General features: G+C 43.0%; 1 protein-coding gene across 2 annotated transcripts in view; it reads right to left on the bottom strand.

Moving 5' to 3' along the window:
• HMGXB3 (HMG-box containing 3) overlaps positions 1 to 12,567 on the bottom strand; it is a 46,931-nt gene that overhangs the window by 15,532 nt on the left and 18,832 nt on the right. Inside the window, exons 7-13 of one of the 2 annotated variants that reach the window (XM_041749546.1) lie at positions 11,610 to 11,756; positions 11,338 to 11,513; positions 9,113 to 9,288; positions 8,893 to 8,990; positions 6,284 to 6,382; positions 4,379 to 4,528; positions 362 to 663 (exon numbers count right to left, since the gene is read on the bottom strand). In XM_041749546.1, coding sequence (XP_041605480.1) covers positions 362 to 663; positions 4,379 to 4,528; positions 6,284 to 6,382; positions 8,893 to 8,990; positions 9,113 to 9,288; positions 11,338 to 11,513; positions 11,610 to 11,756 — 1,148 coding nt within the window. Of the gene's footprint in view, positions 1 to 361; positions 664 to 4,378; positions 4,529 to 6,283; positions 6,383 to 8,892; positions 8,991 to 9,112; positions 9,289 to 11,337; positions 11,757 to 12,567 lie in introns of both variants that reach the window. The other variant, XM_041749545.1, reaches the window with a different exon arrangement.

Here is a 12,567-nt window from a genome sequence, read left to right as displayed (position 1 = left end):
TCTAGGTGGGTATTCCCACTCTGTTGGAACGAGGTCTGTGAAATCACCCCTAAAGTTAACGTAACTCTGGATTTATTACCCAATTTAACCAATCCCCCTGAACTCCCAAATCCAAGCTTTGTGCTGGATAGTCCAGATGTAAATAAAATCCTAACTTGGTGACAGTAACTTTCAGGCATTTTCCAATAGAAATAATAGATAATTACTATTATTTTACTTCAGCAATTCAAAAGCAAAGGAAACTTAAGCAGAGAATAACACCTTCAAAGGCTATAGTTTCACAGCTGTCTGAAATAAGGTACAATATGGGCCGAGGAAGACCAGGCACTACAGACAGGGTAATTCTGAAAGGGGTGCTTACTTTTGTCCCCCTTTGAATAATGGGCTGCTACAGAGTAGGCACTGCGTGGACGGAGACTCATAATAATTCGACCAAGACGTTTGCTCGATGGTGACTGTCTCCTCACTCACGTTGGACAGAATGAGTCGAGAGCTGTTGAGTTCGTGAATCAGGGCGAAGACCTCGGCCAGCTCTGACTCATTCTCAGGAATCTGCAGGACTTTGCGCAGCAGCTGCAGCGTGGACTGGCGCTGGATCTCCCTTTGGGCTAGGCTCAGCGGCTCTGTGGCACTCAGCACATCTGGGAGGGGGGAGCTGACCTCCTGGGAAAAGAGCAGACTGAACGATCAGCCAGCACCGAGACTCAATCAGAGAGGCTACAGGTAACAGAGGGACGGGCCTGACCATGGTGGAGGGGAGGAAACCAAGGCTTCAAACCAGCTCAGTTAGTAATTTGCTTTGTGACTCAAGGCAGGTACTTTCTCTCTCTGGCACTGGTTCTCTCTCAGTGAAACAAGAGGATGACACACACTGCTTAGTAACAGTTCTAAGAGTCGGCTTCCATTCACCAGGGATGGGGTTTGGAAAAGAACACACCCAGGTCTCACTTCTGGACATGCCACCTAAGAGCTACACCTGTGTGACCCAAAGCAATATACTTAAATCTTTCTGAGCCTCAATTTCCTTACCTATGAAATGAAGGATGAAATACTAGTTATCTCCTATAGTTGTACAGAGTAAATAAAATATTGCAAGTAAAGTACTTGGGATAGTACCGGGGAAACAATGAAAGCTCTATGAACAACAGTTTCAATATGTAAATAAGTAGCTGCATTGCTTCCAGTATTTCTCTAACACCTTTATCTTGCAGGTACAAGGGAACTATTTTAGACACTAGTCAGAGGCTTTCAGAACAAGGTTCTGAAATGCTCATAAAAATAGGTCCTTTTTAATGGAGGTTCCTCCCTAATCCCTTGTACAAATGCAGTAGGAATCACTCCCTCCCGGATACTCCCAGCGTCCATTCTTTTACTGCAGAATTTACTGACTCACAGTTGGTGAGACTATTCCCTCATCTTTGGTGAGTATAAGCATCTTTTCCGTGCTTGTTTACACATTCTCGATACCAGCATAAGAGCACACAAAAATGCTAATTCATACCTGCTGAACATACTACATGTTGCTTTGCAGAAATTAATTGCTTAATAACAAGAAGGAACTTTCTATTAACTCTGCACACCTACAAGAACTCTTACCTCATTATAAGTTTGGCTACCTATCTTTATCCCCACACTAGACTGTAAGCTCCTCAAGAGAAGGGACCACCTCCTATTTATCTCTGTATCTCCAAATGCCTGACCTATAGTAGGCATTCAATGTATGCTTGCTGAAAGAAAGAATGAATGGCTGCAGAGAGTTGACACGAGGAGTTGCCCTGGAAGATAGTGTGTTCCCAGTCATGACTATGTGAACCATGAACTGGAAGAAGAGTTGGCAGGAATACTTGTATCCTTTTGCTCAGAGTAACAGATGCAAGATGGAAAGGGATGAATATCATTCCTGTCCAAAGTCTTAATTACAGCCTCCAATTACAGCATGGGCCATGCACAGGAAAATGTATGGCCACCAGGGGACTCCAAAGAGCATGACAAAGGATCCGGGGACTCTGACCAGTGTTTTAGTTTATGAAAAACAGGTCTTACATTTTATTTCTCTAAAATTTAGTAAGCTGAAAAGAGACAGAATGTCAGAAAATAAGTGTCCTGCAGGTAGGCAGCTATCAGCCGAAGACAGAAGAATATAAATACAAATCTCAAAAAGTAGGATTTGAAATCAAATGGCCAGAAGTCCTGACCATTCATTCCCATCTGACCTGGAAAGGTAGGTCATCTCATTACCCCAGATCTAGGGACCATCATTCATTTCCATTCTGCATACCACATCAACAGCTACAATCAAATAGGAGAAAGGAATGTTCAGAGCCTCTACTTATACAGAACTCAATTCCATTCTATAATCACTGATCCACACATTGAGTATGCACATTCCAGGGTCAAAAGGTACGATGAAGGGACGCCTGGGTGGCTCAGGGTGTGATCCTGGGGTCCTGGGATTGAGTCCCGCATTGGCTACCCTGCAGTTAGCCTGCTTCTCCCTTTGCCCATGTCTCTGCCTCTCTGTGTCTCTCATGAATTAAAAAAAAAAAGAGAGAAGAAGAAGGTATGGGAAAATAGATATACCTGCCCTAAAAGAGATTATGATGTCACAAGGAGCTTAGAGGAAGTCAAGACACAATGTGGTCAACCTTAAGTGAAGAGTACCACATTAGAGCATGGAAGATCCAGGAAGCTCATTGCCAGCAAGGGACAGCCAATGGAGCAAGAGAAATCTGATGGAAGCTATGAATCTATTTTACATGCAATTTCAGGGATTTACACTTTTTTTTTTTTTTTTAAAGATTTACCTATTTGAGAAAGGGGGTGTGCTTGCATGAGCACAAGTGGGAGAGGGAGAGGGACAGAGAATCTCAAGCAGATTCCGTACTCAGCGCAGAGCCCAATTCCACGACCATGAGATCAAGACCTGCACTGAAACCAAGAGTCTGATGCCCAACTGTGCCACCCAGGCGCCTCAGGGTCTACAGACTCCTTAAGGCTCAATTCTGAGTCTTCTCTGGGTCTGATGGCCCTGAGAATAAAATATCCAGACGGAATCCACCTTGCCTGCCTTTTTTGTCAATGGAGAAACTAAAACTCTGAAGAGGGAAGGCATCCAGCTCAGGGCCAGGTCTCTCAATTCCTGGTCCCTGTGTTTCTTCTACTAGGCCATCAGTGCCCACATACTTTACCTCCACTTCACTTTCTCACAAGGACAACCTCAGACCACCTTGAGCATGGAAACAAAGCCAGGACCAGGGGGATGAGATTCATCAGTCAGGAGTTCCCCCTGCCCCACCCCTCCACATGTATTGAAAACAGCTTGAAATAGTTCCTCACCACCTCAGTAGTCCTGTCCACTCCCAAACTCCCAGAAGTCTCTCTCCTGACATAACATCTGGGCCTCACTCTGGCTCAAGGACATTCAATGTGACCCTATTGCCTAAAAACCAAATTGCCTGGTCTGGCACTAAGGATCTTCCACAATATGACCCCAACATGCCTTCTGAGCCTTATTTTCCATACCCCTCCCTAAATATCCTTCTCTTTTAGGTGACTGGACCACCCTCTCTAGCTCTTCACTTTTAACCTTGCTTAACCCGGAGTATGGCATGCCCTCCCCTTCCATCCAAATCCTGTCCACCGTGCAAAGTCCAGCTTAGATGTGGAGTAGCCAGGCTCGACCTTGGAACCTGACCTGGTCTGGATGCCATCCTGTGTTGCCCCAAGGCAGATGGGGAAGACTGTCTTCTCACCCCAATCCTACTCATTCTATCTGCTGTCTCAGGTGCTACATTTTTCTGTTCAGTTCAGGAAAGTCACAGGACCTCTGAAAACACCCATTTTTCCTGGTTCTGATAAATAAAACACCAGCCCTAAGGAGCCAAGTGGAATGTGTTTTACTATCCAAACAGCTTGGTCCAACTTCAGAGAGATTTGCCAAGACTGCTAGAAGTAAAGCTCTGTGTTAAGCCACAAGCTCTGCAAGGAACCTGAGAAGCAGTGATCTAATCTACAAAGTCTTTGGGTCAGCCTTCTCCAATTCCCAAAATAGTCTCTGAGCTAAAGAATGTAACCCTTCTATCCCTCTCTTCTTCAGAACCCTCCTTATAGCCTGTATTCCATTCTCTTTGGAGAATGAACTCTTGGTCCACTGGGCTAGAAAGTTCTCAGAGATTAGGGTACCTAGGCAACCTAAACCAAACTTAACAATAAAGATAAGCAAATCTGGAGAGAAGGTGGCTAGGCTCAGAACTTAACTGGTTCTAATTCTGGTGTTCTAACTATCGTCACGTACTAAGAAATCATCTTACTTCTACTAAAACAGGTGCACTAAGAGCTCAACACAGGGCTAGGGAGTGTGTCCAGGGAAAGAACTCACGAGAGCCTTGGTGGTTTTTTCAGTCCGGTCTTTGGCAAGGTTAAAACCGCAGCTGGGACAAATCCTCGGCTTATGTCTGTTGGTGTAGACATAGTTACAAGAGGGATTCTTGCATTTTCCCCGGCCTCTTGAAGTAGCCAGGCCCAAATCCTAAAAAACAACAACAACAAAAAACCAATGTTCAATTTTACAAAAGTGACACCTGAGCAGAATCAAAACCAGGATGACCAGCTATCAGTCAATCAAAGAGAGTGACAACTGCAAAAGCAGATGTGGACTAACTTCCAAAGGGCCTTGAAGCAAGATCCTTTTCCTGTATTAAGTTGAAAGTTACCCCCTTTCGACTTAATACAGCCTGCGTAATTTTGGCAAGTCCTTCTCCTCCATTTGTGAAAAAAACAAGTGATGAGTGGACTCTTAAGAGTCAGGTATTCAAGGCCATTGGCAGAGTGAAGTACGCCTGTTCTAACAGCAGGCTGGTCACTCTGGTGAACTAAAGAGTGTGCACCCTGCCTGAAGACAATCGTGACCTTTGTACAACCTAAGCTCAAATCTCAGGGATCTAGGCTTCTATGACAAACAGCTATCTAATCAACCAAAAAGAAAGGTCCTGAAAGTTGCCCCGGATGGTAACCCTAGTAGCCTCCTGTAGCCAAGGGACAGGGAAGTAAAAGTACAGATGGCATGGAGAAGGCAGTAATTAGGTCTCTGGGAAAAAGAAACCTGAGCAGACATCCAGGGTAAAGGAGATATTCTTTTTTTTTTTTTTTTAAAGAAGATTTTATTTATTGATTCGAGAAAGACAGAGATGTAGGCAGATGGAGAAGCAGGCTCCAGGCAGGGAGCCTGATGTGGGACTCGATCCTGAGACGCAGATCACGCCCTGAGCCAGGGGCAGGTGCTCAACCGCTGAGCCACCCAGGCATCCCTAAAAAAGATATTCTTAAGGATCAGCGCAGACTATGCACTAATCCACCATTCTGTGCTGTCTTGCTACTGTGGAAGCATCAGCACAGGGCCTGGCCAGAGTAGGTGCTCAGGAAATATTTTTTGAATGAATGAATGGTTCTCCATCTGTCTGCCTTCATCAGCTAAGAATTTTCAAAAATCCAGCTGCTCTCTCAAAGCCTGTGTATCTTACTCAACTCAGAGAACCGCCTACCTGATACCTAAAGGACCAACAAAATTAGAGGTTATTAAGAGCAAACAAAACAACCCCCCCTCCCCCCGCCATATGATATCTAAAACAATGCAGCATTTTACAGATGGTGAAAACTGAGGACCAGAGAAGCAAAGAGCCTTGGCCAAGGTCACATGGCATGCTGGCAACCAACAGAGCCAGAACCACTTTAGGACTAAGTCCTTCGAGTGTTTATCCCACTGCTCCATGTGGCTTACCTTGCTGAAGAATGCCCCAGAGTCACACAAAAATAAAAGGTGGGTAGGGAGGGAAAATCTTGGTAGGAAATGCCAAGTGAAACAAAGTTGCTTTACCAAAGTACTTCTCAAATCCTTTGATATATCAGTACCGAATGTGACACTGTTTTAAGGAGGAAAAATATAACTTTCTCAAGCTTATCTGCGGAAAACACTATTGAGGCTGAAAGTTCCAAAGATTGTTGAATGCTAAAGCTGGACTGGATTCTCATCTCTAATTACTCTCCAAGAACCTTCCATGGCTCAGTTGGCCTACACTCTGTAGATCTCATCTGGGAAAAATCTAGCTGATTTACCCAGCAACTATCATTTTTTTAGTAATAGAATCTTCAGAACCAATGATCTGTCCCTGACCCTACTCTCACTCCCAACTATCACTCCCCACCTCCCTCACACTTCTACTCACCCTCTGCCCGAAAACCAAAACCACCTCCATGTCAACTCACCATCACCTGTGGCTGCACTTACCAGTGTTACAGTACAACTGTACTTGTATGGAGGAAACATATCAGGCTTGACCTCTACAACTTTCACCTGAGATGTCCTACTGGCTGGGCCATTTGGTAGCTGTGGATCAGAACAAGTGATTTAGTGTTTTTATATAAAACCTCAAACTGCTGAGGTGCTGTGTCCTGAAACAGCTTGAGGAAATAGTTTCCCAGGGAATGAGTGGAGCTATGCACCATGAGAACCCTCTAAGGTGCTAGTCAGCATCACCAGCCCACCAGAGATTGAGTATCACTTCCAAGTCCAGGGTTGCCACACTGTTCTGTGCAGCTTCTAACACAGTATATTAGAAATATTGTGGATCAGATTTATAACCACTACCAAGTGAGAAAAGCTCATAATAGTTATACATGTAAATATGTGGTTGAATGTTGGCACAAAAAAAGTCTGAAAGATTGTTCACTAAATATAAAATCTCACGTAACTTAACTGGCTTAAGACTAGCAAAGGAGGGCAGCCCTGGTGGCGCAGTGGTTTAGCGCCGCCTTCAGCCCGGGGTGTGATCCTGAGGACCTGGGATCGAGTCCCGCATCAGGCTCCCTGCGTGGAGCCTGCTTCTCCCTCTGCCTGTGTCTCTGCCCCTCTCTCTCTCTGTCTCTATGAATAAATAAAAAATCTTTAAAAAAAAAAAAAAAAGACTAGCAAAAGGACTATGGCTTTTAACAACCCAATATTGTCAGTCAAAAGGAAACTATTTACAGAGAAGACTGAGAGTTTACAGAAGTAAAGGGAATCTCAGGGCTGGAAATCTACAAAGCAGTGGAAAGCTGACTAGATCACCAGCCTCTACACCTAGAAATCCCACACAGTCCCAGTGCTGACACCACCTCTGGGTAACAAATAGATCAGTCTTCAAAGTAAAAGCCACTCGATATTCTTCTTGGGGCAAATCTGGAACAAGGGAAATCTGCTCTACATTGCCTGGTAGAGCACACAGCAAGGGAGAAGGCCAGCCTGATTTTCCTATTCCAATTTGGTCTAACAGGGTTTTTGAACTACAGGTCACAATCCACTTGAGGGGTCGTGAAATTAATTTAATGAGTTAAAGCCAGCATTCTACAAAAATGGAAAATACCAAAATGACTGCCTATAATCAAGGCATAACTTCCTTATACTTCTTACATATGTAGGAATATGGATAAGTTTACTGGGCTGTGATGTGAAATATACTATTGAGGGTCATGATCTAAAAAAAAAGAGGTCTAGTAAAAAATGCTGATTTAGGGAATTTTGATAATTATTCTAGTCACAAATGGAAAAAGAACTAAGAAATAAAAATCTAAGAGTAAGTGTGCTAGAACACTGAATTTTTGGCACCTGGGAAACCTCTAAAAACTCTATCATTAAAGTTGAATGGATTATACTGGCTATAAACTAGAATGCAGAGTAAGAGTTGTTTTTTGGTTTTAAAAATTTCTATTAAAACACAAATAAATAAAACATACAATACAAAATACACACACAAGGGGTGCCTGAGTGACTCGGTTGGTTAAGTGTCTGTCTTTGGTTTGGGTCACGATTCCAGGGTCCTGGGACTGAGTCCCTCATCCCACTGAGCAAGGAGCCCGCTGCTCCCTCTCTCCCCCCGCTCATGCTCTGACTCTCTCTTAAATAAAATCTTTAAAAAACACAAATATAGGAAAGGACTCAGGATGCTCAGAATGGGCACAGAATGCCAACAGTAGTTCTGGGCAGCAGGATTTCATAGGATTTATTTTCTTTCTGCCTTAACCTAAATTTTCTGTATTTTCTACAATAGCCATGCATTCATTTGTTTCAAAAGAGGCTAAAGGAACAATATAACTAAATACAATATCTAGTCCTAGACTGAATCCTGTACTAAAGTGGAAAAATGCTATAAAGAACATAACTGGGTAAAACTGATGAAATGGGAATGCAAATGACAGACTGAAGTATTGTATCAATGTTTCAGCAACAGAATATCCTGATTCTTATGAAATACACACTGAAATATTAAGAAGCAATAGGCCATGTAACCTCCCCTTAAGTTACATGTATTTTAGAAGTACACTGGAGCACAAATGACAAAGTGATAACAAATGACAAAATGGACGGTAACAGTAAATGACTACAGGTAAAAAGTACATGGCTGCTCTTTGTACAAACTTTATGCTACTAACTCATTTCCTAAGTTTCAAAATTATTATTTTTTAAGGTTTTATTTATTTGAGAGAATGAAAGAAAAAAAAGTGGGGGGGCGGCAGAGAGGGAGAACCAGGCACCCTACTGAGCAGGAAGCCCACCAAAGGGCTATCCCAGGACCCTGAGATCGTGACCTGAGCCAAAATCAAGAGTGGGATGCTTAACTGAGCCATCCAAGCACCCCTCAAAATTATTTCGAAAGCCGAAGTTTAAAAACATGCATTCATTTTATAAGAAAAAAAAATTAACTAAAAATGAGTGACTCACTCATGCTCAGCTTCATTTCAGATGTCTACCAGTATAAGAACAGGCTTTTTGCTTATAGCTTTGATACACTAAATAGAAGCCCTGTTCTCAGAGCAGTAGACCCGCAAAAAGGCCCACCTCTGGACAGTAGTAGATCTTACCTTCGCCTCACTGGTGTTAGATGGCTGTTGGAGCGGCTGGCCCAGCTGCTTCAGCGTGCTTGGCTTCAGGCCACAAGTCCTCACAGAGGGGGTTTTATCTGAGACAATCAGGAACCAAACTGGTGACTTAAGTGCACTGAGTCTCCATCCTCAACAATTCCCATTCCTGTCCCTTTCCCATTGGACAGTTCCCCACTCCCAGGTTTGTCCCAGCCCTTACCACTCAAGGGGAAGGGCTGCCTGGCCCTGGGCAGTCCCATGCTGCTGCCTCGGCCCACGTTAGATGGGGCTGGGAGAATTGCTCTCATGGGTCTTGCTGCAGCCAGTAATGAGGGCTTGCCCCGAGCTTTGCCTTTAAGCTCTGGGGCTCTGGCCCCGGGAGTGAGCAGCTCAACTCTGAAAAAAATAAGAAGGCAAATCTAAAAATTTCAGACCAAGGGAAAGAAAAACGAAAGTACAATCTCCAAATAGCATTTTAGTAGAGGAATAGTGTAGTAAACCATCGGGCTTTAGCCATACATTTCACGGGATCATTATGAAGATTAAAAAAGCACAAAACAGTGCCCACAACGTAGAATACCAATAGTTATCATAGTTATACGACCTGACCTGCCTCTAATTAGTATTTCAAGTATATCAGTCTCCCACAAGAGGGCAGCTAAAAGACCCCGCAGAACAAAATCCATGTTTTCTTTGCAGCTTTCTTTGTAGCAGAGTCTACATGACAGAAGGCCTCAATACACATTTGCCAAGTGACTCAGTTACCCAAAACAAAAGGTCTGAACTGCATGGCTTCATTCTCTAAAGATTCAGAACCATCCCAAAGTATACATTAAATAAAAACAGGAAAGACGTAGAAGTATGTAAGTTATGCTACCATTTGTGTATAAAATGTAGGAAAAAGTTATACCTACAAATACACATCTCCACATATGTATACATGTATGTGTGTAAAATTATGTCTAGAAAGCAGGAAGGTGGAATATTTTTTTAAGATTTTGTTTATTTATTCATGAGAGAGACAGAGAGAGAGAGAGAGGCAGAGACACAAGCAGAAGGAGAAGCAGCTCCCCTGCAGGGAGCCCGACGTGAGACTCGATCCCGGGCTTCCAGGATCACGCCCTGGGCTGAAGGTGGTGCTAAATTGCTGAGCCACCAGGGCTGCCCAGGAAGGTGGAATATTGACTGTGTCAGAAAAATGGAAATGGATGAGTGAAAGACAGGCTAGAATACAGATTTGTTTCAGTTTATATCCTTTGAGTTTGAACCATGTGAATTTATTTCCTATTCAACAAAACATTTTAAATCAAATAATATATACCAGAATTTCTAAGTCTTGGCACTACTGACATTTTGGCCTAGATAATTCTGTTCCCAAAGGCCTGTCCTGTGCACTTTAGGATGTTTAGAAGCACATCTGGCCTCTGCCAACTAGATACCTGCAGCACCTCCTCCCCCACAGTTGTCACAATCTCAAAAGGTCCCTAAACATTGCCTCAGTGTCTCCTGAGGGCACAAGTGTTCCCTGTTGAGAACCACTGATATAAACAAATAAGGGCCATTAGTCATAAGACCACAACGGACTCTGAGAAAGGGCCACATGAAAAATCCAGTCAGGCCTTTAAGGAGGGAAGTAGGAGGAAAAATAGTCCACATTTATGGGCCTCCTCCTATCTGCAAGGCACTGGGCTGTGCAAGCTTTACACACAATCTTTTCTGTAAGATTGTAAGTCTGTAAGGTCAGCCATTAAAGATTAGATTTTTTCAATACCCAACTCAAGATTTTTCAGAGGAGAGAATGGATATGAAGGGACAATGTCCAAGGTTAAACAGAAATCAAGGGGATCTTGGGTGGCTCAGCGGTTTAGCACCTGCCTTCAGCCCAGGGCGTGATCCTGGAGTCCTGGGATCGAGTCCCACATTGGGCTCCCTGCATGGAACCTGCTTCTCCCTCTGCCTGTGTCTCTGCCTCTCTCTCTGGGTCTCTCATGAGTAAATAAATAAAATCTTAAAAAAAAAAAAAAAAAAAAAAAAAAGAAATCAAGAGACTGATCACAACTACAATTGAATTCTCTGACCACCAGGACAAGAGTCATTCTGTAAGATGACTTAATAAAGCTTTTCTTTCCAAATCTAGTAACCATGATGCTAGTTTGTAACACCACCCTCAGCGTGTACCAAATGGACTCTAATAATTGTTTTAGGGAAAATGACAAAAAGATGTACAGGAATGTAATAGCAATGCACAGACAGCAGAGTGTAAGTGGAAAGGCAAAATCATCCCATGGTTCTAGGTCTTGGTTTCTTTATCTGTAAAATAAGAACCATTAATTGGGGTCTCCTCTCTCTCTCAAGAATGCTGTAAGGACATAGGACAAAACATGGCTCATTTCCCAACCTGCCATTCTAAATACAGTCCTATAATATACGAACATATTAGTTTACCCTGGAGGCTTCTTAGGAGCAGGGAGAGGACTGGAAGTGCTAGTCCTCTCAGCTGGTGGTGGTAAGTCTGGTCCAGGACTATCGTTCTCAGTTGTCCCCAGAGAGACCTCAGGCTGCACACCACTCTTGACCACCGACGTCTTCATGGCTGTTGTACCACGATTCCGAGGAGCTTCCTTGACCAAAACATGGGCATCTGAGATGATCACTTCCTCCCACTCATTCTCCTCACCCACTTCTCTTGGAGGAGCTACACTTAGGAGCTGGCTTACAGCTTCCGAGTTCTCCAGAGTCAGTTTGGAGGCATTTTCCTTTGGGGAATTTTGCTCAGTGTTGACAGGCTGATGATTTCTTTTAACCACCGAACCTTTGGAGGAGATACCAGGAGCCAATTCCACTTTGACTTTGGATGGCTTTTCCTAGAAAAAATAAGACTGCTTGTATGCACACACCACTTTACAGTGAACAACACATCACAAATATTCTCTCATTCGATCCTTACAGCTATGTATGGACAACAGATTAAGAGATGAAGACCAAGAGAGAGCAACAGGCTAATGTAAGGGCCAAGTACAAAACTGGCCTGAATCTAAGTCTTCTGATTGCAGGTCCCTTCTACTACAGTATTCAACACGCAGGATAGGATAAAGCTGTTCTTCCCCTAACAAATTTCTCATCAAATTTCTCTTTAAGTTTCCAGCAAATAAATGCTGATATTTTGAGCCTGATCTTTGTTCAAAGCCTGCTTCTCCACATCTAGAAAGAAGCTGACATGTTGCCATACTGGGTCTAGAAATCCTAAATTGTCATCTTGGTGGTCCCTTTATGAGATTCAGTTAATCCCAATGTAGTCAACTCTCACATAGGGAGACTCAAAGCCTCCAATTCTTTTGGGAAAACCTCTATTTTTCGTCCCAGATTCTTTTCAGGTGAGTCTTAAGGCTAACTTACACACATACCACAAACTTCTCCCTTGGTCAAATTAATCCATACATATTAATTACTTGCTAGAAAATATTCAAACTCACTAAAAGTACCAGCTGCTATTTCAGAACAACCTACTTTAAAAAAGTCCTTGGTATGGTAGATTTCATTCCATCAGCTCTGCTGTGGAAATACACAATTATTTATACATATACCTGTACACATACACATATATTTAAATATATATATATATATACAAAATTTTTTAAAGTTTGTAGTTGTCTCAAGAATAGGTCTCAGAAAGGT

This window comes from Vulpes lagopus, chromosome 3, assembly GCF_018345385.1.
Source record: "Vulpes lagopus strain Blue_001 chromosome 3, ASM1834538v1, whole genome shotgun sequence".
NCBI classification, from domain to species: domain Eukaryota; kingdom Metazoa; phylum Chordata; class Mammalia; order Carnivora; family Canidae; genus Vulpes; species Vulpes lagopus.
This window is presented reverse-complemented; position numbering and strand designations above follow the sequence as displayed.